Source organism: Triticum urartu, chromosome 3A, assembly GCF_056163025.1.
Source record: "Triticum urartu cultivar PI428250 chromosome 3A, HENAU_Tu73, whole genome shotgun sequence".
In the NCBI taxonomy this organism is placed as follows: domain Eukaryota; kingdom Viridiplantae; phylum Streptophyta; class Magnoliopsida; order Poales; family Poaceae; genus Triticum; species Triticum urartu.
This window is the reverse complement of record NC_141875.1, coordinates 1,996,820-2,024,791: the sequence shown is the minus strand read 5'-3', so window position 1 is coordinate 2,024,791 and position 27,972 is coordinate 1,996,820. Positions and strand designations below refer to the sequence as shown.

General features: G+C 47.1%; 3 protein-coding genes and 1 pseudogene across 3 annotated transcripts in view; 3 read left to right on the top strand and 1 right to left on the bottom strand.

The window, feature by feature from the left end:
* Window positions 1-1,494: 1,494 nt before the first annotated feature.
* LOC125516554 (uncharacterized) overlaps window positions 1,495-27,972 on the top strand; it is a 36,247-nt gene continuing 9,769 nt past the window's right edge. Inside the window, exons 1-3 of the mRNA XM_087545797.1 lie at window positions 1,495-1,602; window positions 12,986-13,375; window positions 13,523-13,587. Coding sequence (XP_087401923.1) covers window positions 1,495-1,602; window positions 12,986-13,375; window positions 13,523-13,587 — 563 coding nt within the window. The remainder of the gene's footprint in view (window positions 1,603-12,985; window positions 13,376-13,522; window positions 13,588-27,972) is intronic.
* On the top strand, window positions 1,898-3,706 carry LOC147977532 (uncharacterized). The gene is made up of 5 exons (XM_087545739.1): window positions 1,898-2,108; window positions 2,213-2,441; window positions 2,615-2,702; window positions 2,932-3,015; window positions 3,275-3,706. Exons 1-5 carry the CDS (start codon window positions 1,898-1,900, stop codon window positions 3,704-3,706), a joined length of 1,044 nt encoding a protein of 347 aa, XP_087401865.1.
* Window positions 11,148-12,739, top strand: LOC147977531 (receptor-like serine/threonine-protein kinase SD1-6; annotated as a pseudogene).
* On the bottom strand, window positions 17,643-19,424 carry LOC147977530 (uncharacterized). The gene is made up of 3 exons (XM_087545737.1): window positions 19,349-19,424; window positions 18,546-19,269; window positions 17,643-17,694 (listed from the first exon to the last, which is right to left on the bottom strand). Exons 1-3 carry the CDS (start codon window positions 19,422-19,424, stop codon window positions 17,643-17,645), a joined length of 852 nt encoding a protein of 283 aa, XP_087401863.1.

The following is a 27,972-nucleotide window of genomic DNA, read 5'->3' as shown; positions in this document are numbered from 1 at the left end:
TCCCGCGACCGGCTCCCGCGACCCCCTCCTAGGGTTCCTGCGGCGCTGTCGTAGGCTCCCCCCCGCGGAGCCGCCACTGCGGCCGGTGCCCGCCGTCGCCGCGCGCTCTCCCCCGCTCACCTACCACTTCCCCCCTTTCCTCCCTTCCCCGTACCCCCGCATTGCCTCCCCGAGCAAGGTGACCGGGGGCTTCCTCGGGGCTCCTCTCCAGCTCGCCGCCCTCGCCCTGCCTCCTCCCGCCGCCGCCCGCGAGCGCGCCGGTCCTCGCCCTGTCACGCGAGAGGAAGATCGCCGCGGCGGCGCTTCGCCCGGCCGCAATCTCTGGCAGCGGCGAGGAAGGAGGAGGTAGACTGGCGGCGTTTTGATCGGGAGGCCCTCCTCGGCCACCTCGCGGGTGGCGGCGCGAGAGAGGGTCGAGCCTTAGAGTACAAAGCTAATAGTATCATCTATCAACCTCAAAGTAGCATGTCAATTTGTACTTTGATGCACCCAAAAATTGTGTACAGTCGTGATACCTAGACTACCAACAACAGATATTTATTCTTTACAGATTCAAGAGGAATGGAGGGGAAAAACTGAAGAACAAGGACCCACCAAATCCTTTAGCAAATAGGATAGGAAACGAAGCTAGCTCCAAGGTCTCGCCCTCTCGGTCTCAAATGTAGCCTGCAGCACAACCATAAAAAGACCATTAGCACACCTGGACAATTTGTCAAGCACCTAGCGTGCAAAACATTACGATGAACTGGGAGGGAGGTGGTGCATTGGTGAGCTTCCCAGGAGGTTTTGCAGCAGTGAAGGCCATCAGGGATGGGAGTGCCCATCCAAGCAACAACTGCTGCGCGCACACACAGCAACAGCAGCATGCCGGCCTCCCTTCCCCATGGCCGCGGAGTAGGCAGTGGCGACCGGCAGTGCGAGAAGTCAGAGACGGGGCGAGAGAAGGAAAACCAAGCGTCTCGCCGATTGATTGGGACGGAGCAACGAATCGGTATAGCTACATGGCGCGGAGCATTCCTTCCACGAACCACGAGCGGGCTATGCAAGTGGAACCGCGGAGTCTTTACCTACCGCACGGGTCAACACACGCATCGCATGTTCGTCCACACTTGCAAATTATACAGATATACAGGTATGGATCGGAGAAGAGACGCCTCGTTTCCCTTCCTTCCTTCCTTCCACTTGCATTTTGTTGAGCGCTCCTCTCATATTTCCCCGCTGCAAGACCTCCTCTGCAGCTGCAGGTTAGTGCTCTCCGTTGACTCTACTACTTATCCTCGCCGATCTCTTGTGCGTGTATGGCAGTCGTGCTGTAATTGCTTTGTGCAAAGCTTGACTGTAGATCTGCGTTGTACAAAGCTCGATTGGATTGCTGTCGGAGAACCAAGAAAGAGCCGACAAGTTAGATTGCTTAGAAATCTGAGCTAACGTTTATTATATCTGTGTAAACATGCTCCTGCTTCTTCTGCTTTTACATCCAGGTGAACCAATAACATGGCTGATGGGCCAAGCCGTGTGCCACTCCATTCACTGGAAATTATGACAGATAATTTCTCTCAGGACCGGGTAATTGGCAGCGGTTCGTACGGAAAAGTTTACCTGGTATGATTAACCATTCTCAATTTCATAAGTATATGATTAGAAATGGCACCGTTTTCTTATATTCGTTTTCTATCATTCTTGTTGAGGAGCAACTTGCATATATATATATATATATATATATATATATATATGATTTTACAAAAATCTACGCCTATTCAAGTATGAGTATACTTGAGTAATATTTTCTGCTTTATGGATGCCACATATATCCCTGCAATCAGAGAACTAAACAGTATATGTCCAATAGGGGAAGCGGGAAGATGGTCAAAAACTTGCTGTAAAGATTCTTCACGACATGTCAGGACATGACGATGTGCAATTTGATAAGGAATTTTACAATCTTGCAAATCTGCAACACCAGAACATCGTGCAGTTAGTTGGTTATTGCCATGAAACAAGACGTGAATATTTGCCGTACAACAACAGTAAGGTTCTTGCTGATGTGACAAAGAGGGCGCTTTGCTTTGAGTTTATGGAAAATGGAAGCCTTAGCGACTCTCTTTTTGGTAAATCTGTGATGATGCTTGATTTGTATACGTACGTAGCATGGTAACTTCTCATTTTTTGTATACATGTTTCAAGAATTCTAATATTGTCTCTATTTATATAGACGAATTTAATGGACATGGTTGGCGCACGCGCTACGCTATAATCAAGGGTATTTGCAATGGTTTGAAGTACCTTCACGAGGAACTGAAGCCTCCTATTTTTCATTTTGATCTAAAACCAGCCAACATATTGCTGGATAAGAACATGATCCCGAAAATTGCTGATTTCGGACTGTCCAGATTCTTCAAGGAAGAAAAATCTCATAGCACTAATAGTCCTATAGGAACACAGTAAGCTTTTTCTTCATGTGAACTGTTTTATTTTCTAAGCAGAGAATTCCTATTTGTGTTAGGCACAGGGAATGCCAGTAACATATATACCCGTTGTGTCGTGCTTGCAGTGGGTACTTACCACCGGAGTTTATACATCATCGAATAATCTCAAATAAACTGGATATATTCAGCCTGGGAGTTGTAGTTATAAAGATAATTGCAGGTCCTACAGGCCACTGCAGAAGTGCTGAAATGACCTCTGAGCAATTCACTGAGATTGTAAGAATTACGTCTACCAATTAAGATAAGCCGTATATTTGTCACTGCTAGCGCTCTGTTTTCTTTAATCTAATAAACTAACGTTCGATGTGTTCTGAATTGCCAGGTGCATGGGAATTGGAGGAATAGGCTACAATCAGCAGCGTCCGAGTATTTGTTGGAGTCGTATTCTGAACAAGTAAATATATGCATGGAAATTGCTTTAAGCTGTTTGGAGACCGATCGGCAGAAAAGGCCAACTATAGGGGATATTGTTAATATGCTAACTGAGACAGAGACACAAGAAAACTATCATGGGGCATTAGTTGACCAGGTACGATCAGAAATACCACAATCTTTTTTTCTTTTATGATTGTAGTCGTTTTTATTGTTTTCCCATCCTACAAAAACAAGTGTCAAGCTTGAACATATATATATTACTGATGCTTCTGACCTGAAAATGTTATGCCAATGGCTATTAATTTTTCGTAACTTTGATCGTGGCATAGACGGGTGGTATGATGCACCCCGTCTTTGCTTGCGTCGAAACCATTTTATTGCAGTTAACCTCGTGGCTTTCTTCTTGCATGCAGATCAGCACTTGCGTGGTCAAGGACTCTGAGATGATAGATGTCCATCCCCTCCAGATCCACTTCTGTTTTGGGCCGAATAAGATTATGTCCTGCCCATTTCATGTAGCTAATAACATGGATGATCAGCATGTGTCCGTGAGGTGTGTCACAAAACTCCCGGAGGCAGGCCGTTATCTGAGAGATGTATCCGGTGTTGTGCCACCAAGGTCCACACACACCTTCTTTGTATCGATGAAACAAGTAGAGCAGCCACCGACCAACATGAGCGTGCTTGACATGGTCATAGAGACTATCCTAGGGGAAGTACTGTCGTCGGATGTTTCGTTTGAGACGTATTTTAAGGATGCTAGAAAAGAAATCAGCCGTGGATTTCGTGAGGTTACCCTAAATGCCATCTGTGCAACAACGTGTGAGAAGACATCTGAGGTTTGAATGTGATCAAGTAGATACTAGCTAGGATATTCTCTGATACTTTCTTTCCGTATATTTCACCTTTTCTGTCTTCGGCCTGATACGGCACATGTTTTGATCTACCATGCTTACTTCAGGTCATACTCTGTGAGGGTGATTACGCTGCACTAAGCTCAATGGATGTGCACCCTACAGAGCCTTGGTGAGTTCAAGCTTCTAGCGGTATTTATTGTTTGTTGTGTGTACAAAGTGTCATACACTTAATCACTTCAGAAACCAGGCCTTAGCCTTGCATTATAGATAAAGCAACCAACCAAAGATCCATACAAGAAATACGAAGGTAAAGGAAGTCGAGATATTTTACGGTACATCATATTACCGAATTTAAGGAGTATTATTAAGTTGATCCAACAGCCAAAATGATTCAACCTTGGAGTTTAGTAATTTCCTATTAGACTCCCCATGACCTTGCATCCTCCTGCTGCATAAACGGTCGTCGATTGGTCTTCGCCTGACCACACTGCGCTACCGTATGCCATAAGCGCTGCTGTGTGCCTCGGCGACCGCTAAGCACCACACAGCACCATTGTGTTTGTCGAGTTCCAAGGTATACACATATAGCTAGCCTCCGACTCTATACGTCCTGCCTCCGACTCTATATGTCCTGCACGAATTCAACTGAAATCATATCCTGTAGCAGTTGCATCTGCTCACGACCGATGCATGCAAAAGAAGGAGATTATTGACGTGGCCAGTATTCTTGAACGGGCGGACCTCTGAAGCCTGGTGTGGATGAACAGATGAGCTGGTGGGGATACAAAACACAATGAGCATACATCCGGCCTCCTCATATCTAGGATGCACATCCCCAATATCAACGCACACACATAAAAATCACGACAGCAAATAGCAAAGCCGTAAAAGACCAACGCTATGTCTAGGCGGATGAAAGGAATGAAAAGCAACATTGATCCACGTCAAGCAGTTGTAGCCACCAAAAATGATGTAAGCGTATATGGCCCAGACATAATATACACAAGCCGTAAACTATGCACACACCAAGCAAATAGCCCATCACGGAGCCATTGATCGCAGGGAGAGAGAATACGTCATCACCGGAATCCCACCCTACAGAAAATCTGGCAATTCCATGCTTCCATCACCAGTGTCTCTCAATGATAAATCTGGACATCCCAGACAATACACCACGAGTTGTCACTGTCCTGTTAAGGCTGTGATTCTCACCGGAAAATTGCCACACACCAGCTTCATATTGCGACGTCACCACCCATGCTACGGCTCAATGCTTCAGCCACCCAAAACAGAGCACCGGTGAGACATGGAAGCGTCCCCCACAAAACGAACCTACTAACATCCACTGGCCCACCTCACTGATGCAGCTCCAAGACAATGCTCCCAAGAGAGAAAAAAGACACCATTGACGTCATCGTCTGATCCAAGATTACCGTAACCTAGGGTTTCCCTCGAAGCAGTAGGTAGGTAGATGAGAATGGCATCAACGACACCTTCGACAACGTAATGATGCCCAAAGACGTCGCCATCGTCGGCCCAAAAATAATCCAAGCACGGCTTTCACCGTCCTTCGCGCCGCAGCCAAACAAACCGTCCCATGGCACGCCATCTAGGATAGAACCACACCACCATCACGTGCATTCGCCGAGCCACAAGACGCCACTCGTCGAACCCTGCCGTCACCCGCATCGGAGACACGCCGCTGAGCCCCAATGCAGTGTGATTTCCCAGCCCTTGGGCCGAGTGGCACCACAAAGCGAGCAACACCGGGACACGAGGAAGAGCAACAAAAGATTTGCCTTCGGATCTGTGATAGAAGGTGTATCCAATAGTTTCCTTTGGATATCCTATGAAGACACATTTCTCCGATTTGGGTTCGAGCTTATCAGGTTGAAGCTTTTTCACATAAGCATCGCAACCCCAAACTTTCAGAAACGACAACTTTGGTTTCTTGCCAAACCATAGTTCATAAGGCGTCGTCTCAACGGATTTTGATGGTGCCCTATTTAACGTGAATGCGGCCGTCTCTAGAGCATAACCCCAAAACGATAGCGGTAAATCAGTAAGAGACATCATAGATCGCACCATATCAAGTAAAGTACGATTACGAAGTTCGGACAAACCATTACGTTGTGGTGTTCCGGGTGGCGTGAGTTGTGAAACTATCCCGCATTGTTTCAAATGTACACCAAACTCGTAACTCAAATATTCTCCTCCACGATCAGATCGTAGGAATTTTATTTTCTTCTTATGATGATTTTCAACTTCACTCTGAAATTCTTTGAACTTTTCAAATGTTTTAGACTTATGTTTCACTAAGTAGATATACCCATATCTGCTTAAGTCATCTGTGAAGGTGAGAAAATAACGATATCCGCCACGAGCCTCAACATTCATCGGACCACATACATCTGTATGTATGATTTCCAACAAATCTGTTGCTCTCTCCATAGTACCAGAGAACGGTGGTTTTGTCATCTTACCCATAAGGCACGGTTCGCAAGTACCAAGTGATTCATAATCAAGTGGTTCCAAAAGCCCATCAGTATGGAGTTTCTTCATGCGCTTTACACCGATATGACCCAAACGGCAGTGCCACAAATAAGTTGCACTATCATTATCAACTCTGCATCTTTTGGCTTCAACATTATGAATATGTGTGTCACTACTATCGAGATTTAATAAGAATAGACCACTCTTTAAGGGTGCATGACCATAAAAGATATTATTCATATAAATAGAACAACCATTATTCTCTGATTTAAATGAATAACCGTCTCGCATCAAACAAGATCCAGATATAATGTTCATGCTTAACGTTGGCACCAAATAACAATTATTTAGGTCTAATACTAATCCCGAAGGTAGATGTAGAGGTAGCGTGCCGACCGCGATCACATCGACTTTGGAACCATTTCCCACGCGCATCGTCACCTCGTCCTTAGCCAATCTTCGCTTAATCCGTAGTCCCTGTTTCGAGTTGCAAATGTTAGCAACAGAACCAGTATCAAATACCGAGGTGCTACTGCGAGCATTAGTAAGGTATACATCAACAACATGTATATCACATATACCTTTGTTCACCTTGCCATCCTTCTTATCCGCCAAATACTTGGGGCAGTTCCGCTTCCAGTGACCAGTCTGCTTGCAGTAGAAGCACTCAGTTTCAGGCTTAGGTCCAGGTTTGGCTTTCTTCTCTTGAGTAGCAACTTGCTTGCTGTTCTTTTTGAAGTTCCCTTTCTTCTTCCCTTTGCCCTTTTTCTTGAAACTAGTGGTCTTATTGACCATCAACACTTGATGCTCCTTCTTGATTTCTACCTCCGCAGCTTTCAGCATTGCGAAGAGCTCGGGAATAGTCTTATTCATCCCTTGCATATTGTAGTTCATCACGAAGCTCTTGTAGCTTGGTGGCAGTGATTAGAGAATTCTGTCAATGACGCAATCATCTGGAAGATTAACTCCCAATTGAATCAAGTGATTATTATAACCAGATATTTTGAGTATATGCTCACTGACAGAACTGTTCTCCTCCATCTTGCAGCTATAGAACTTATTGGAGACTTCATATCTCTCAATCCGGGCATTTTCTTGAAATATTAACTTCAACTCCTGGAACATCTCATCTGCTCCATGACGTTCAAAACGTCGTTGAAGTCCCGATTCTAAGCCGTAAAGCATGGCACACTGAACTATCGAGTAGTCATCAGCTTTGCTCTGCCAGACGTTCATAACATCTGGTGTTGCTCCAGCAGCAGGCCTGGTAATTCTTCTGTGCAGCAATGAGGATAATCCTCAAGTTACGAACCAGATGGGCCACTCAGGGCCTACATCTGGGCCGGGGTGCACTGCCGGCAATCCCCGCGCCACCAAGCCACCCGGCCACCAAGGAAAAGCACCACCACCTCTCTGACCGCCGGCCACCGCCAACAGGTCACTGGACCACAGCCTACTGAGCCGCACCGCCGCCGACCTCCTGCCCCGAGAAGCAGGGTCGCACGCGGGTAAAGAAGACCCCGCCGCTGCCGACGCCACCCTGGTGAGGTCCGGCGGTGCCCGCCGGCAGCGGCGAGGGGCGAGGGGGGAGCGGGGTCCGATGGAATCAAGCAAAGGTCATCACGGAGGCAAGACCGCCAGGACGGCAGGATGGAGGTCATCACGGAGCCCACCGCGGCGTCTCCACCAAAGCCTTTTGCAGACGAAGACTACTTTTGTTAGGATAGCTTGTACTAGTTGTCCCCCAGGTTAGGGTTTAGAGTTTAGGGGTGGGAGGAGGAGGGGGGCGGAGGGAGGTGTGCCGTGCGCCCCCCAGGAGGCTGCACTAGGGCAGGGTTGGGATGGGATGGGCAGGTGATTCGTGGAGATGTCTTGCTGCTCAGCAGTTAGGAACCTTGGCTAGCTCCAAGGTCTCGCCTTCCGAATCTCAAATGTAGCGTGCAACACAACCATTAAAAAAACCATTAGCACACTGGAAAATTTGTGAAGTACCAAGCGTGCAAAAACATTACAATGAACTGGGAGGTGGCGCATTAAGAGGAGGCTGCAACCAAACTTTGCTGCGGAGAATCATATCAGCCATCAAGGAAGCATATCGAAGCTAAAACTCCTGCTCACACACAGAAGCAAAACGTCGTCCTCCCTTCCCGGCCCCATGGCCGTCGATTCAAGGTCGGAACACGTGAAGGATGCAGTGGCGACAAGCATTGGTCAAGGTAGGTGTGTGGAGATGGCAAGGACTAGTGGGGAAGAGCGAACGCCGAAGTGTGTAGGGCAAATAAGCCGCGGCGACGTGTCGGGCACGACCAACGCATGTATGGGCGCGAGCTGATCGTGTCAGCCACGCCGGGTCCGCGGCGTAGCTGTGTGTGTGCGCGCGCGCGTGCATGTGGTGCACGGGGGTGTCCGTGTGCGGCTACACCGTGCGTGTGTGTGCATGGGCATTCTGTTGGCGAGCCGTGCGGTCCGATCGGGCGCGATCCACCGTGAGCCGCGCAGCGCGGGCGTGTCAGAGCGAAGAGAGCGCGGGCACGATCGGGGGGCGACTGGAGGCGTGGGTGCGTGCCCGGTGTGCTGGCTCGGGTATAAAGCCGTGCGGTGGCGTTGTAACAGAGTGACAAGGTCAAGTTCGTACTCGAGGGAAAGGAAGAGGGCGTTCGTGCGCCGGAAATCTCCTGTGTCCACTGTCTCTTTCGATCCTCTTTTTCCTCCTTCTTCGGGCGTTCGAGCGCAGAGAGCGAGTGAGGTGCAACGAAAGATAGAGGTAGAGCTAGGGTTTAGGGTTTTGCAACAACATTTGGTATCAGAGCCACGTGGAGGGAGGAGCTCGCCGTCGATGTCTGCCGGTGGATCCCGTATGCCGGTGGATCAGGCAGCTCGCTACTGTAGCCAGTGTCGATGCTCACCGGTGAGAACTACACCGCTGGGCAATCAAAGTCGAGGCAAATCTCTACGCGGCTGGGCTGTGGGAGGCGGTGGTGGTGCCGGAGGACGCGGCGGCGGCGGTGCTCGTGAAGAAAGACAAGTCGGCGCGGGCTTACCTGCTCGAGGCGCTCGCAGAGGACCTGCTGCTGCAGGTGGCGTCCAAGAAGACGGAGGCGGAGGTCTGGGCCAGCCTTAAGGTGCGGTTCGTCGGCACGGATCGGTTTCGGGCGGCGCGACTGGGCACTCTCCGCGGCGAGTTTGAGCTGCTGCGCATGGCAGAGGGTGACTCGCTGGACGCGTTCGCCGGCAAGCTCGGTGGCATGACGGCGTGCTTCACGAGGCTTGGAACGATGCTGGAAGATGCGGCGTTGGTGAAGAAGCTGCGTGACTCCGTGCCGGACCGCATGTACGCGGCGGTGGGGATTGAGCAGTTCTTCGACGTGAGCACCATGGCGTTCGAGGAGGCCCTGGGTCGCCTGAAGGCCTTCGACAAGCGGCTACGGCAACCTGGGTAGGCAGGCGGCGAGCGAGATGAGGGCCAGCTCATGTACACGGCGGCACAGTGGCCGGGGCGGGAGCGGCAGCATGGCAGGGCTCGGGACGACGACAACGGGCGAAGCGTGGCGTCGGGCAATGGCAGAAACAGGCGCGGGCACTGCTACAAATGCGGCGAGGACGGCCACTTCAAGAGGGAGTGGCCACTGCTGCGCAAGGAGTCGGCGGCCGGGCGTGCGCTGCTGGCGGACGACGTCGTCGTGGAAGACAGCCTGCTCTGAGCCGCGGCTTAGAGGGTGAACTGTAGGGCAAATAAGCCGCGGCGACGTGTCAGGCACGACCAGCGCGTGTATGGGTGCGAGCTGATCGTGTCGGGTGCGCCGGGTCCGCGGTGTAGGTGTGCCTGTGTGCGTGCGTGTGGTGCATGGGGATGTCTGTGAGCGGCTACACCATGCGTGTGTGTGCGTGGGTGTTCTGTTGGTGAGCCGTGCGGCCCGATCAGGTGCGATCCGTTGGCGCTCACAGCGAGTCACGCGCGGGCACGATCGGTGGGCGAGTGGAGGCGTGGGTGCGTGCCTGGTGTGCTGGCTCGGGGTATAAAGTCGCGCGGTGACGTTGTAACAGAGTGACAAGGTCTAGTTCGTGCTTGAGGGAAAGGAAGAGGGCGTTCGTGCGCCGGAAATTTCCTGTGTCCACCATCTCCTCCGATCCTCTTCTTCCTCCTCCTTCTGTCGTTCAAACGCAGAGAGCGAGCGAGGTGCAACGAGAGAGAGAGAGGTAGAGCTAGGGTTTAGGGTTTTGCAACGACAAAGTGGAGACAGTCATCCCTTGCGCGCCTCTTCCACACCACAGCTCCTGATTCGCCGTCGAGGACTCTTCAAGGCGGGTGGTCGTGCAAGACCGAATCGGCTAACGGCGCCGATGCATAGACGAAGGAGGCAGAGGCGGCCTTGTACCGGTAGATGGCGACGGGGGCAGACAGCCGGAGTTTGCGGGGGTCGGTGGAGAGAGCAGGCGGCGGAGAGGATATGGAGAGAAGTCAGAGACGGGCGAGAGAAAACCAGGCGTCTCACCGATCGGGGACGGAGCAACCAACCATGAAAGCTATGTGGCTCGGTGCTATGAGAAATCCCACAAATGCCCTCGGCGGAGTATGGAAACCATGTGCGGGGTATGCAAAGTGGAACGTTTTCCTTCCTTCCTTCCTTCCACTTGCATTTTGCTCTTCGTTTTTTTTTATCTTCCTTCCACTTCTGTATTGTTGAGCGCTCATACTTCCCCGCTGCATGTCCTCCCCTGCGTCAGTGGCTCGATTGGTATACTGGTTCGTCAGAAACTATTCCCCTTTATATTTTTTCTTTTATGGATCTTGTTTGTGCAAAGCTCGATTGGTATACTGGCGGAGAACCATGAAAGAGCCGACCAGTTAAACTGCTCATCTGTACTAACGCTTATTATCTTATCTATATAAACATGCAGCTGGTTCTTTAGTTTTACATCCCGGGGAAGCAATACCATGGCGGATGGACCAAGCCGTGTGCCACTCCATTCATGGGAAAGTATGACAAACAATTTCTCTGAAGACCGTGTACTTGGTAGCGGTACATACGGAAAAGTTTATCTGGTATCATTAATCATTCACAATTTCGTACTCCCTCCATCCGAAAATAAGTGTCGCCAAGGGATTATATGCTTTGAAATGGTGAAAAAAAAATCGTCATTCATTGCACTCTTTATTTCATTACTGTGGTTCGATTTAGGCGTACGCCAAGATCCATGGCACCGTTTTCTCATATTTGATCTAGCACACTGCTATTTAGTTTTCTATATCAATCTTGTTGAGGAACAACTTGCATATAATTTTCCAAATATCTATGCCTATTCAAGAATGAGTATATTCAGTAATATCTTCTGCTTTATAAATGTCAACTATATCCCTACAAACAGAAAACTAAACCGTATGTGTCCAATAGGGGAAGCGGGAAGATGGGCAAAAAATTGCTGTGAAGATTCTTCATGGCATGGTAGAACATGGCGATGAGAAATTTGAAAAGGAGTTCTACAATCTTGCAAATCTTCAACACCAGAACATTGGGCGGTTAATTGGTTATTGCCATGAAACCCGACGAGAATTCTTGCCGTACAACGAAACAATGGTTCTTGCTGATGTCACAAAAAAAGCGCTTTGCTTTGAGTTTATGTAAAATGGAAGCCTTAACAGCTATCTTTTTGGTAAATCTATGATGATGCTTCATTTTCTATAGGTTGCCATTATATATATGTGTGTGTGTTTCAAGAATTATAATATTGTGTTTATTTCTATAGAGGAATGTAATGGACATAGTTGGTGCCAGCGCTACGGTATAATCAAGGGTATTTGCAATGGTTTGAAGTACCTTCATGAGGAACTAAAGCCTCCTATTTTTCATTTGGATCTAAAACCAGCCAACATAGCTGGACAAGAACATGATCCCGAAAATCGCAGATTTCGGATTGTCCAGATTCTTCAAGGAAAAAAATCCCACATCACCAATAGCCCTATAGGAACACTGTAAGCTTATTCTTCATGTCAAATGGTTTGTTTTTTCAACCAGACAACTCATATTTGCAATGTGCACATGATGTCTCTGACATATGCGTTGTGTCGTGCTTGCAGTGGGTACTTACCACCAGAGTTTATAAGTGAGAACATAATCTCAAATAAGCTGGATATATTCAGCTTAGGTGTTGTGATCATAAAGATAATGGCAGGACCCGAAGACTACACCAAAAGTGCTGAAATGCTGTCCGAGCAATTTATTAAAATTGTAAGAAGTGCCTTTTATTGGTATCAGTTGAACATTCTCACTAATAGTGCTCTGTTTTTACACTACCATACTTTTTGTTCTCAATATCCATGTACATAAGAACTGGAGGACTAGGATACAAGCAGCGTCAGAGGATTTGTTGGAGTCGTATTCTGAACAAGTAAAGATATGTATGGAAATTGCTTTAAGTTGTGTGGAGGCCGATCGACGGAAAAGGCCTACTATAGGGGATATTGTTAATATGCTAAATGAGACAGAGACAGTAGAAAATGATCAAGAGGCAGTAATTGACCAGGTGTGATCAACAATACCACAATCTATTTTTCTAGTATGATCTTAGTCTTTTTTTCTTGTTTTCCTATTCTACAAAAAAAGGCCAAGCTTGTACGTATATTACTGATTCTTACGACCTGAAAATATTATGGCAATGGATATTAATTTTCTTAAGTTTGATCCTAGTATAGACGGGTGGGATGATGCACCCGGTCAGTCATTGGGTCAAAGCCCTGCTATTGTTTTAACCTTGTGGCTTTCTTCTTGCATGCAGATGAACTCTTGCATGGTCAAGGACACTGACCTGATAGATGTCCATCCCCTCCGGCTCGACTTCTCTTTCCGACCGAACAAGTTGATCTCCTGCCAATTTCACGTAACTAACAACATGGATGATTGGCTTGTGTCCGTTAAGTGTGTCCCAAAACACAAGGTGGCAAACCGTTATTATACTAATCGGACGGACATCATCGGTATTGTGCCACCAAGGTCCACACACACCTTCATTTTAACGATGAAAGAAGCACAGCAGCCGCCGGCCAACATGGATGTGCTTGACGTAGTCGTAGAGACTTACGCAAGCAAAGAAAACAGCCGTGCATGTCATCGTGATGTAACCCTAATGGCCGTCTGTGCAACAACGTGCGAGACGAAGATATCTGAGGTTAGTTGTTGGTCTTGGAGGGTTTGAAGTTTGAACGTGATCAAGTAGACGCTAGCTAGGATATACTCTGATACTTTTTCACGTATATTTTACCTTCTGTTTTCAGCCTCATATGGCGCATGTTTTGATCAACTATGCTTACTTCAGGTCATACTTCGTGATGGCGATTACGGTGTACTAAAGTCGATGGATGTGCACCCTACGGAGCCTTGGTGAGTTCAAGCTTCCAGCGGTATTGTTTGTTTGCTTTGGGTACAAACTGACGTGCACTTAAGCACTTCAGAAACCAAACCTTTGCCCTGGATCTTCTATCTTCTATTCTTAAATAGCTACAGCCCACTACCCAATTTTTCTCTCCATGCAACAATGCCACATCACCAAGTCAGTCATGCATGTAGTCATAAGTTACTTTCTCCATTAATCTCTTCATGCAAAACATACTCTCATGCATAATTTTTTTTCTAGGTAATTAAGTCATATAAGACATTTTTATATTTGTTTTTGCATTAATATTTGTTTGCTACCATTTATTCATATATTTTTAACAAGTTTCCTGCAGCAACACGCGGGGCATCGTTTAGTTATAGATAAAGCAACCAACAAAAGATCCATACAAGAAGTACAAAGATAAAGGAAGTTTGGGGACACAAGCAAACAGACCTCGACAAGGGTAGCATCAGGCTCATTACAAATGACGAAGACAGACGGTTCCCTCAAAAAAAAATGACAAAGACAGACGGGGAACAATCCTGCAGCATGGTGTGGCCAAACCAGCTGTCAAGCTAGAAGAGGGGCGCGGTGCCCTGACCAACCTCATGTCGGGCTTCCTCCCGAATGATGTGCTTAATACTTTGGATCGACCGCTAGAATAGGGACCCCTCCTTCAGAGAGCACGCGAGAAGAAGATGACCATGAACGTATTTTGCTTTGATTGGATCAAGGCAAAGGCCCACCTCACCCGAAGGATCCTCCAGACCCATTTTCAGAGTATAGCCAAATTGATGCCCGGCGATGCCAATAATCCCTACAAATACCTTCGTCTGTATGGTGGCAAAACTACACCTATTTAACCATGCGGTACCTTTGTTTCTCATCAATACCCTGCCAGAATAAGCGATAAACCTCCTTGTCCATCTCCGCATGGATCGCTTCTAGGAAAAAGTACAAACCCATAAGTAACATGGGTAGGCTAGAGAGACAAGAGATAATTAGGATATTAGCGCCTTTGGAACTGGCCCGCCAGGGCTCCATATGGGACATAACCTGCTCTACTAGTAGTCCTAAGTCCCTAATTAGGATCTGTGAGTCACTCACCGGACAGCCTAGGTACGTAATTGGGAAGGTCGGGGAGCCGACAACGCAGGTTGTTCCCAATGCACTACTGCTCGTCTCGCAAGTACCCCAGAACATCGTGAACATTGTGTCATCTGCATACTAGAGGTGGGTGAGACCACCTCCAACGATCAAGTGATCCACCAGCCCATGGATGTGGCCAGCCGCTTTGGCCTTATCAAAGATATATGCGGCGACATCAATGATGTGGTTAAATAGGAGCAAAGTGAGCGGATCTCCCTGGCGCACACAGTGTGAGGATTTGAAGTAAGTGATGGGGATCGTTGCATGGAAAACAAAAAGTTTTTCTATGAAACACCCAAGATCTATTCTATAGAGATATTGGCAACGAGAGGGGAGTGTGTCTACGTACCCTATTAGACGGAAAGCTTTAACGATCTAGATATCGTGGTTGGCGTAGTCGTACTCCCTTGGTGATCTGATCCGATCCAGTGCCGAATGGGTGGCACCTCCGAGATGTGCACAAATATGGCTCTCTTACGTATCCGCCTCCTTGATCCAGCAAGGGAGGAGGAGAGGTAGATGGGATCTAGGCCAGCACAATGGCGTGGTGGTAGTGGTGTCAGCAGAACAGCAGCAGGGCTTCGCCAAGTGTGTGCATGAAGGAGATGGAAGGAGTTGGGAGAGGTGGCGGCCATGGGTGGAAGGGTGCAGCCCTCCTTGTACCTCCCCACTATATATAAGGGTGAGGGAGGGGTGGCCAGCCATGGACCATCCTCCAAGGAAGGGGCAGCAGCCATAAGGGGAGGCTTGCCTCCAAAGCCATGTGGGGCACCTCCACCCCTTGTGTTGTAGGGTGGAACCCTAGATGGAGATCTTTCACGAATTGGAGGGGAAATCCCCAAGAACACGAATAACATGAAGAATACAAGAGCGGGGAAACACTCAAATTGACTAGATCCAATCACACAAAGAGAGATACAAGGGTCCAAATCCAACACAAGAAGATACAAGAGGTAACTAGTTCATCCCAATCCTATGAGGAGAGAGGTCTTGATGATCCAATGATGGGGATCCTTCCCTAGATGGGGTCTTGATATCCACAAGAGGATCTTCTCCCTTAGGAGGACATGATCTCCAAGGGCAGGAAGATGAGAAAAACTCTCTCAATATCTCACATATACTTTGCTATCCCTATAAATGACTAGGGGAGGGGTACTTATAGTCTAGGGACGAAATAATGGAGAAAAGGGGTACAAGGGTCATTTTAACCCAATATGCACGCAGGCATCGTCGGAGGGGTCCGGGCACCCTGTGGTCCCTAGGATGAGGAGGCCGGGCACCCGGGGTAGCGCCAGGTGAGTGTGTGGGCACCCGAGGGGTCGGGGTGCTGGCACCCGGGGATGCGGGCACCCGGTGTTGAAAGCCCGGGCACCCGGGGTGCTCAGGGGCCGCACCCTTTGGGGGCCGGGGGTCCGGGCACCCGGGGCATAGGAGACCGGGCACCCGGGGTGGTCCGAGGTCTCCGGTGCTTCGCGTCTTGGGGTCCCTCTTCCTCCTCCTTCTCCCTTATTGGATGGTGTACATGTTCTCTTGCGCTTGAACTCCTCCTCATCGACGATGAAGCTTCGGTAATACCTATGCATGCACACGAGAGGAATGTCAAGTAGTATACCATCCTCGAAGGGGTCAAGTGAACACGTGTAAAGGAGATGATTAACCTTTATGTATGTGCAGTAGATGTCGCACGTGTCACTTGCCGAACGGACTCTTGACATGGTGATGTTCGTAGGATGCTCTGCATCATCCCCTCCCCCTTGGGAAAGATCCGACCTCAGATCGAAAACCAAATCACCATGGGAAAGAGATGGCGTCGCCTTGTAGGAGTGAACGTTCACCAAGTACTCATTGTCTTGAAACTCAAAGTTGGCACTCTCCAATGTCGCACCGGCTCGTGATTCCTTCAAAATGAGCAAGAACAACTAACACTTGGAAAAACAAATGTGGTTAGCGTTAGTGCAAAACCAAGCATTCAAGTGGTGATTCACCGAACAAGTGTTGTCATCATGCATATCAAGTGGTGTGACAAGGGATTGTGACATGTCATGTAAGCACATAAATTGAGCAAAATCAAGGACATCATGGAAGCAAGCATGCAAAGGTGAGGTAAAGGTGTTAATATGCGGGACAAGTAAACGAGCATCTACCTCAATGTCATAGCAAGCATGCATGAGACTCTCAATGAACGGTCTATGGTAGGCATAAGAGTCATTCACAACACCAAATGAACTGCAATGTCTAAACACATGGGGTAAGTGCAAGACAATCCGAGCATAATGTGCACATGGTATAGTGAAAATAGTGTGGCACTCAACACAATGGAAAGAGCAATTGTTCATCATGTGTGAGGCAATCAAGTCAAGCAAGTGACAAGCAATGGGACATGGCATATGTGAAGTAATGACATTGTTGCAACCAAACATATGATAGCAGTAAGTAATCCAAGAATTGGATGCAACATGAGAAAGCATAGAAATCAAGTCGTGCAAACTAGTGGAGCGAAGATGCAACACACTAGAGGAAATAATGGCAATCATGTCATGTGAGCAAATACTAGGCATAGGCAATGCACATGGCATATCACAAGCACGAGTACAAAGCAATATATCATCATAGGAATGGATCACAAAGGAAACATGGCAAGAACAAGCAATATCTCCACCAAGCTTGCAAATACACATACAAGTAGTAGAATCAATCATCATGCGTAATGCAAAGCATGGGTCACAAATGCATGGCAAATGTAAAGAAATGAGCATATCATGCAAAGTGAACATGGCAATATGGGCATAAAGTGAGAAGTGGTATATAACCCATAACCAAGTGAGGGCCATGTAGAACAAATGCGCGAAGTCTTTGTGCGAAGAGAGCGGTGGTAAGAACAATCCACGGTATCCCAAATCATCATTGCTCTCTAAGCTCGTTTCGTCAACTCGTGGGATTGCGGGGTTGACGATGTAGAATGTGTACCTACACAAAAGAGACACAAACCAAAGAACTTGTGTGTGTGGTAAATGTATACATCATCCATCATGATGTGTATGTGCATGTGTGAGTTAGCACAAAATAAGCATCTGTCAAAGAAATTGGAAACCTGGTATATGAACATGTCATCCATCATGAAAGAATAGTTGTTATGTATGACACGATGGGGACACAAGTTGAGAGTGCAAGTATATGGCACATCACTAGGATGTTTATTCATGGGGAGCATATGGTGCACACAAGTAGTGAGATCATGCAATGAATAGGATGGATCAAAATCTCCTAACATGTATGAGGAAACTATGGGGGTCTCCTCATGAGCATTAGTGGAAACAACACATGGAGAATATTGACAACATCCAAAAAAATGCATATTTGGAACAATGTGATCATGGCATGGCATAGTAGATGAATTGCGCAAATCATGTAAAGGAAGCATGGCAATGTCATCGCATGAAAAACAAAAGCCAATGACCATCATCTCGTCATCTATGCCATAAGTGCAAATGAGATTTATTTTAATGGCGGAAGCATAGTTACTATGTTGAGATTGAAATGATGCAATATGGGAGATCTCACTCATAGCATATGACAAGTTCAATGGATTGTCAAACATGATGTGACCTAGAGAATTGTCACAAGAAATCCTATGTAACATGGCATCACAACTAATAGAGTCCACATGGCAACCATCAAACTCATCATAAATGGGTAAATCAACGCATGTGGAAGTCGAACTAGCATGAAGCATGCCAGTAGGCGGATCAACATCATGCAAGCAATCAATGTCAAGAATGTCCACTAGTGGGACTAGAGCATCACCTTCACCCATGTTACCTTTTCATTCCACTCAAGTGGTGTACTTGAGGTGGCAAAGACCAAATGGTGGTCATCATCCTCAACTTGATGGAACCATGTGGGGGGTGTATCGTAATCCACCATGGCCATCGTCTTGTCCAAAAGAAGGACGAAGTCGTCCCGAATCGGCGCATCATCATATATGGGACCTATCACCAAATGAGAAGACACAATAGAGGTAGAGGTTAAGTTGTTAGAAATCAAAATGGCCTCACGTGCCCTATCAACTTCCTCACTCTCTCTATGTGGTGGTGGCTCAATCACTACCTCAAGGTAGGTGCACTCAATGTCACATATGGTGGAGTCACTCAAATCACTCAAGTGGTGGTGTTGGTGGCTCGCCTCGCATGTGAATTGGGGCAGCTCATCATATATGGAGCTAGTGGTGAAGTCACTCTCACTCTCAATATGGTGGCACAAGTCACTCAACTCATCATACGTCACCGTGGTCGAAGGGAAAATCTCATGCTCAACCATCTCGTCGTCGTCGCCGTGGATGAAGGCCGAAGATGGCCCCTCATCGCTCTCCTCCATGACCGACGGGAAAATCACATGCTCGATCATCTCATCACCGTCACCGTGGATGAAGGCCAATGTAGCCGTACTCGTCAGAGGTAGGCGAAGATGTCGTACGTCCAAAGGCGAAGATGCCTTGATAACACTAGGCGAAGATGCCGAAGTGGCGGTAGTAGTCGTAGCTCAGTCTTGTTGGTGCTCGTGTCGCGGTCTTCTCTTGTGTTCATGAAGGTTTTCTTGATGGTGCCGTGTGGTACTTGCATCTTGTAGCTGCTCTGAAGGTGTGCGACTTGAGCGTCTCCGCCGAGAAGATGACGAAGGGGAAGAAGACTTGCATTTGGCCACCAAGTCTCATACTTGATGCATTTGTTCGGCCAACTTGGTGTCTATGTAGTCCCTTTTACGTGCTTCGTTTGGCGAATGTTGATGGCGAGTCACTCAATGCCTTGCATTGCTCGTTGTAGTCCTAAGGTGGACATTTTGGTGATGTAGTTGTTAGCGCCGTCATTGTCGTGGAAGACCGGAGATGAAATTCCCTGCCTATCCATCACAAGACTCGAGCAAATCTGAATGGAAGAAAGGAAAGAACTAGACCAAATGTACCTTTCGAATGTTGAAGATGGATCAATGATCACTTAATAATGTATCAAGGAAATAGCACAATTGGTACCGGATCTTGTCAATTCTCACACCTAAACAAGTACGGCTTATGGTGGAGCTCGGTGAGGATACTGGCACAAATTTTTTATGAGAAATATTAGCAAGAGTCAATAATGTTGGAAAAGATTCACAAATTCGCAAGTGAAACAAGTAGACCAATAGCAATATGTGGCACACGGAAACACACACACGGATAGATATTATGGGGTCGTGCAACCAAGGAATGAGCACAAAATGTGGAATCCACGGAAAACGCTCATGTTGCACAACTCAAAAGAGACGCTAGCACGATTGCTCAATAGGCGGATACGACACTTGTGCACAACCTATAAGATGCAAATGGTATGAGCCTTCTATCCCAAGTATGCTATGTGTATCATGTTCCCAATGTTCTTCTCAAGGTGATCCAAGATGATCGGATATGACAATCTTATGTGGAATTTGGTATGATGCTATGGCTCTTGCTCACAAGCTTCTTTGCTCTCTTTTTGCTTAAAAGCTTACTCTTTTGTTTTTTTTGTATGGCCACTTATGCGAAATGCACAAACCAAGATAGCAATTGTGTATATGCGGGAACAATCTTGTGACACAAGGAATGATATGTGTTGGGGAACGTAGTAATTTCAAAAAAATTCCTACGCACACGCAAGATCATGGTGATGCATAGCAACGAGAGGAGAGAGTGTGATCTACGTACCCTTGTAGACCGACAGCGGAAGTGTTAGCACAACGTGGTTGACGTAGTCGTACGTCTTCACGGCCCGACCGATCAAGCACCGAAACTACGACACCTCCGAGTTTTAGCACATGTTCAGCTTGATGACGATCCCCGGACTTCGATCCAGCAAAGTGTCGGGGAAGAGTTCCATCAGCACGACGGCGTCGTGACGATCTTGATGTACTACCATCGTAGGGCTTCGCCTAGGCACCGCTACAATATTATCGAGGATTATGGTGGAAGGGGGCACCGCACACGGCTAAGAATATGATCACGTGGATCAACTTGTCTCTAGGGGTGCCCCCTGCCCCCGTATATAAAGGAGCAAGGGGAGGAGGCCGGCCGGCCCTATAGGCGCGCCAAGGAGGAGGAGGGGGAAGGAAGTGGGGAAGGAGAAGGAAAGGGGGGCGCCGCCCCCCCTCTCCTTGTCCAATTCGGAATAGGGGGGGAGGAGGCGCGCGGCCCACCCTTGCTGCCCCTCTGTCTCTCCACTAAGGCCCGTATGGCCCATTACTTCTCCCGGTAGGGTTCCGGTAACCCTCCGGCTCTCCGGTTTTCTCCGAAATCACCCGGAACACTTCCGGTGTCCGAATATAGCCGTCCAATATATCAATCTTTATGTCTCGACCATTTCGAGACTCCTCGTTATGTCATTGATCACATCCGGGACTCCGAACTAACTTCGGTACATCAAAACTCATAAACTCATAATATAACTGTCATCGAAACCTTAAGCGTGCGGACCCTATGGGTTCGAGAACAATGTAGACATGACCGAGACACGTCTCCAGTCAATAACCAATAGCGGAACCTGGATGCTCATATTTGACTCCTACATATTCTACAAAGATCTTTATCGGTCAAACCGCATAACAACATACGTTGTTCCCTTTGTCATCGGTAAGTTACTTGCCCAAGATTCGATCGTCGGTATCTCAATACGTAGTTCAATCTCGTTACCGGCAAGTCTCTTTACTCGTTTCGTGATACATCATCTCGCAACTAACTCATTAGTTGCAATGCTTGCAAGGCTTATGTGATGTGCATTACCGAGAGGGCCCAGAGATACCTCTCCGACAATCGGAGTGACAAATCCTAATCTCGAAATACGCCAACCCAACATGTACCTTTGGAGACACCTGTAGAGCTCCTTTATAATCACCCAGTTACGTTGTGACGTTTGGTAGCACACAAAGTGTTCCTCCGGCAAACGGGAGTTGCATAATCTCATAGTCATAGGAACATGTATAAGTCATGAAGAAAGCAATAGCAACATACTAAACGATCGGGTGCTAAGCTAATGGAATGGGTCATGTCAATCACATCATTCTCCTAATAATGTGATCCCGTTAATCAAATGACAACACATGTCTATGGTTAGGAAACATAACCATCTTTGATTAATGAGCTAGTCAAGTAGAGGCATACTAGTGACGTTTGGTTTGTCTATGTATTCACACAAGTATTATGTTTTCGGATAATACAATTCTAGCATGAATAATAAACATTTATCATGATATAAGGAAATAAAAATAATAACATTATTATTGCCTCTAGGGCATATTTCCTTCAATATGATGATACCAAGATGATCGGATCACTAATGTGCACATGTAACGTTGCCAACAATACTTAAATGGCTAGTCTCGATAGGCAAGTGACACAAAATGGGCTAAGGGGTTAACAATGTAAAGGCAAGAATGTACAATGATGGGATACCACGATACCAAGATGATATAGAGGTTATTGTTCTTGCTTACGGTTAGGGTGTCAAATTGGTGAAGTGGTCGATGTCGAGTCCTTGTCGAAGGTGAGCGGCGGTGTTGTCGATGTCGAACTGTTCCTAGGTAGCCGAAACAACCTAGGAAACGGGAAAAACTGCAAACTCAAAATCTCAAAGGAGAATTTCAAATGGTGGTAGCGGAAAGCGTAGGTGGTTCCGGAGTTAGCAATGCGGGAGTGGTGGTGGTGGTTGATGACGAAGCGACAATCACTAAGTAGCCAAAACACCTTAGGAGACTCAAGTAACCCCTCAAGCAACCACAAATGCTATATGGAACTAAAAGGGTTAGGTTGCGGAAAGCTATGGTGGTTTTGCGGATGATATAGTGGATGGCCGAGGCAAAGAAGCCAAAATGCCAAAATTTTGATGAAGTCAAATGGTGTTGGAACCTATCCAGATGGATGGGGGATGTCAATAGCTACTCAACGAGCCAAAGAACGTCAAAATCGGACTCCGGGGGTGAAAATTATGGCCGAAACGGTTTTTGTTGGTGGGCTGATTCGAGGGGGTGCGGGTGCCCAGGGGTCGAGGGAGCGGGCACCCGGGGTGGTCAGAGGGGTTGGACGGGGTGGTCCGGGTGCCCGGGAGTCACGGATTTGGGCGGACATTTATGGGAAAATGGGAGAAATTCGTGGATTTCGTGGAGGGAAAGATGGAGATGGATGGGGGAAGGCGAGATCCACTTGAAACCAAGCAAATCCATGGATCAAATCCAACAAAACCTCATCAAACCAACAAATCACAAAAAAAATTGGGGCTATTTTTGGTGGGAAATTTTCGTGAGAAACACAACAAAATTAGGCTAGAGAACGAGGGGGGCTCCAATTTCGTGAGATACCATGGCTCATGATACCAAGATGTTGTAGGGTGGAACCCTCGATGGAGATCTTTCACGAATTGGAGGGGAAATCCCCAAGAACACGAAGAACACAAGAGAGGGGAAACACTCAAATTGACTAGATCCAATCACACAAAGAGAGATACAAGGGTCCAAATCCAACACAAGAAGATACAAGAGGTAACTAGTTCATCCCAATCCTATGAGGAGAGAGGTCTTGATGATCCAATGATGGGGATTCTTCCCTAGATGGGGTCTTGATATCCACAAGAGGATCTTCTCCCTTAGGAGGACATGATCTCCAAGGGTAGGAAGATGAGAAAAACTCTCTCAATATCTCACATATACTTTGCTATCCCTCTAAATGAGCTAGTGGAGGGGTACTTATAGTCTAGGGACGAAATAATGGAGAAAAGGGGTACAAGGGTCATTTTAACCCAATATGCACGCAGGCATCGTGGGAGGGGTCCGCGCACCCGGGGTAAAGGGGTCCAGGCACCCGGGGGCCGCTGGGATGACGAAGCCGGGCACCCAGGGGTGAAGTCCGGGCACCCGGGGTAGCGCCACTTGAGGGTGCGGGCACCCAAGGGTAGGAGTGCGGGCACCCGGTGGTGAAAGCCCGAGCACCCGGGGTGGTCAGGGGCCGCACCCTTTGGGGGCCGGGGGTCCGAGCACCCGGGGCATACGAGGCCGTGCAGCCGGGGTGGTCCAAGGTCTCCGGTGCTTTGCGTCTTGGGGTCCCTCTTCCTCCTCCTTCTCCCTTCTTGGATGGTGTAGATGTTCTCTTGTGCTTGAACTCCTCCTCGTCGTCGATGAAGCTTCAGTAATAGCTATGCATGCACATGAGAGGAATGCCAAGTAGTATACCATCCTCGAAGGGGCAAGTGAAAACGTGTAAAGGAGATGATTAACCTTTATGTATGTGAAGTAGATGTCGCACGTGTCACTTGCCGAATGGACTCTTGACATGGTGATGTCCGTAGGATGCTCCGCATCACCTAGGGTTTGCCCTAGCCCAGCCGCATAGACCTTGTAGGGGCTGGTGCACCTGGCCATGCAGACCAGGGTTCCCTCCTACAGCCCATGTTGGCCCCCAAGGCAAGTGGACCTCCGGAACCCTTCGGTACCTCTAGTACACTCCTGGCATACCTCCGAACTTTTCCGACTCCAAATATAGCTTCCCATTTATTAATATTTGCCCCTGGAAGATTCTGGAGCTCCTTGTGATTTCCCGGATCCCATCCGGGACTGCAAACTACTTTTGTACTTCACCGTATGAATATCCCAATACTACCCTAGCATTACCGAACATTAAGTGTGTGACCCTACGGGTTCGTAAATCATACACACATGAGCGAGACACCTCTCCGATCAATAATCACTAGTGGGACCTAGATGCCCATATTGATTTTAGCATATTCAATGAAGATCTTCATCGGTTGAATCACGATGTTGAGGATTCAATTAATCCCGTATGCAATTCCTTTTGTCCGGCGATATGTAGGATTAGACTGCCCAGAGCTGGAGCGGTCATTCCAACAAGTTACTTGATATCTCCTTTTTATTAATCTGGTATTCGAACAAGAAAGGGTATCCCACACCTATTTCTCTAGAGGTGATCCTGGGTATCGAACCCACGAGTGGAAGATTCCCTTGAAGCGATGGTCTCTAGCAAGCTTTTGTCAAAGTGTCAAATCCAACTTTTGACCAGATCAACAAGCAAATTGTGATTCAAACACATATATTAAAAAGAAGGTACAGTGATGAGGTCTTAATGCTCACAACCATGTATTGGTGTTGGGATAAAAAATGATATTAGTTTGTGCTTAGGAAGTCACCCATCAAGAGGTGCTTGCTTCGTTTGGGATGGGGATGTGTCCAAATTACACCTTGACCGACATGAGTCCTGCATCAAGAATCAGTTGTCCTACCGAAGGCCCTATCTATCTCGCGGGGTTGCCCCCATAATTAAGATAATAATATCTGACAAAAGCTTTGGGCGTTCAATGACTACACCTCATGAATCCCCAAGGATATCATCCATGTTACCCAACTAAACCTAACTGTCACCGGTGTTTGATATAAAACTTCATGGTCCCCTTGCCCCTGACCTCACCGGTGCTCAATCTCCATGATTCTGGGTACCTACAGGGATGAAGATCGCGGACAAGACAAGAGATACTTCACGATGCAATTTTATTTTACACATACAATACGTTGTGTCAAAGACTTCCATCGACCCCTTCACCAAATTCCTGGGCCTGCAAGTCTCATGCCTCACCACATACCTTACCGGACTACTCACACATGGAGATCAGATCGCGAGAAAAGATCACTGAAGAACACATCTTGAGATTGATTGATTGCAATATGTCTTACAATAGATGCCTTGTGTGATGCACGATTACAAGTATGAACTAGATGAGAGAGGGCTATGATTTCTGAGATGGCTATGGAGGTGAAGATGGCGGCGGCTAGGGTTTGTGGATGAAGATGGTGATGAATGGGTTGTGGTTGTGATCCACGCTCCTCCTTTGCTCCTTCTCTTGACATTTTGACGGGGTCCCCTTAATAATATTTGTTCAGGTGCACGACCTGCCTTGGTTTCCACGCCAAACGACCGCTCATACGAGCGCGTGCGGTCGCATGGAATGTCGTCTTTCTCCCTGGTGGCCTTCTGACGCCTCCTGGTGATTTGTTTCTTCTCTATTTCCCTTCCTTTCCTTTCTCCCACGTGATATCTTCCCTTTTCAGCCCATTTCCTATGAAAAAAACAGTAAAGAGAGGATTTGTGGAATCCTTTGCATTCATTAGTCATTAATGGCAACATCGGAGCAAATATCTCTCTTTTAATGAAATATGCCGGTTTAAACGAGCTTGAAATGAGTGTAAAAATATCATTCATCATTACTCAGCTTGGGTTTTTCAGTCAATCAACAGATTGTGTAGTTTCTTAGTCTTCTGGTCCACGTCTTCATGACTTATAGAAAGGGTTTCTTTCTTTTACAAGATCATGGAAGCTTCAGAAACCGTCCTAGATCTTCTAGAAACAAGAAACGGACATACCTAGTTCAATTTTGTTACCGTCAAGTCTCTTTACTCATTTCGTAATACAATATCCCTGTTATCAAACTCATGAGTCAAATCCGTGAAAGCCATTCATGATGTTGTATTATCGAGAGGGCCTAGAGATATCTCAACGTCACACAGAGGGACGAATCCTAGTCTCGATTCATGCAACCGAACAAACACTTTCCGATATATCTGTGGAGAAACTTTATGATCACCCAGTTACGAAGTGATGCTTGATATCCACAAAGTATTCTTCCAGCAATCGGGAGTGGTATGATCTCATGGTCTAAGGAACAGACACTTGACATAAAGCAAGTTGTAGCAAATACACTAAGTGACACGATCTGATGCGAAGCTTACAGTTGGGTCTATCCATCACAGAATTCTTCTAATGATGTGATGCCATTATCAAATGACAGCTCATGTCTATGATTAGGAAATCTTAACCATCTTTGATCAACGGCCTAGTCTAGTAGAGGCTCACTAGGGACAGGGTGTCTGTTTATCGACCCACATATGTATCTGAGTTTCTGGTCAATACAATTATAGAATGTATTGATAATAAACATTAATCATGAACGGGGAAATATGATAATAACATTTTTATTATTGCCTCTAGGGCATCTTTCCAACAGCAAGGGCTTAGAACACCATTTATGTTAATGGTCGTACTACCACTGGATCCAAGTTGCATCACCCAGATGATTCAGCAGTCATCAAAGGCCCTCCGCTTTAGGACCTGACGAAGGAATAAGAGCTCCAGGTGGTTATATGCTTTCTAGAAGACAAGTTTAAGGAAGATCCCCCCCCTTCGTTTCGTTGACTTGACTTTGGGGACAAGCTCGTGAAGCACGAGCACCCTATCGAAGATATCCTGACCTCAGAGAAAGGTCGACTGGCTGGGTGTGGATCACCCTACCAGTGATCGGAGCTAGGTGCATTGTGCACACCTTCGTAAATACGCGCTGAAGGGTGTTGATCACAGTAACAGGCCTAAAATGCATAATGTCGGTGGCCCCAACAACATTGGGAATAAGGGAGATGACCCCAAAATTATTTCAAGACATATCAAGCATCCCAACAAAGAAGTCCTGGCCATCTTGGCCAAGGGTTGAGCCTGTTCTCCAGTATGCCAAGGCTGCCCAAATTTCCACTTAAAAAGAGGAAGGGCGAGGGCCTCATTCTCGAGGGCGTAAATGATAACCCACAAGTATAGGGGACTGCGACAATCTTCGAGGGTAGTATTTCACCCAAATTTATTGATTCGACACAAAGGGAGCCAAATAATATTTTGACTATTTGCAATTGAGTTGTCAATTCAACCACACCCGGAGAACTAAATATGTGCGGCAAAGTGTCTATTAGCGCGGTAGTATGATAGTTTGATTGCAGTAATAAAAATAGCAATAGTAATAGTAACAGTAGAAGTTTTGTAGTGATTGTAACGGCAGCCACAACAAAAGTAACTTAGCGAAGATCAATATGACAAAAGCGCAGGCATTGAACGAGCGATGGATATTTATGTTGGATGTTGGATGATATTCATCATATAACAGTCATATATCAGTCACACAATAGCTCCAATTCATCAATGTAATGTAGGCATGTGTTCCGTATATACCCATACGTGCTTATAATAAGAACTAGCATGACATCTTTTGTCCTACCCTCCCACGGCAGTGGGTCCATAAGGAAATCTAATGGATATTAAGGCGTCTTTTTAATAGCGAACCGGAATAAAGGATTAAGACATAGTGAACACATGAACTCCTCATACTATGGTCCTCACCGAAAATAATCCAATTATTGTCACC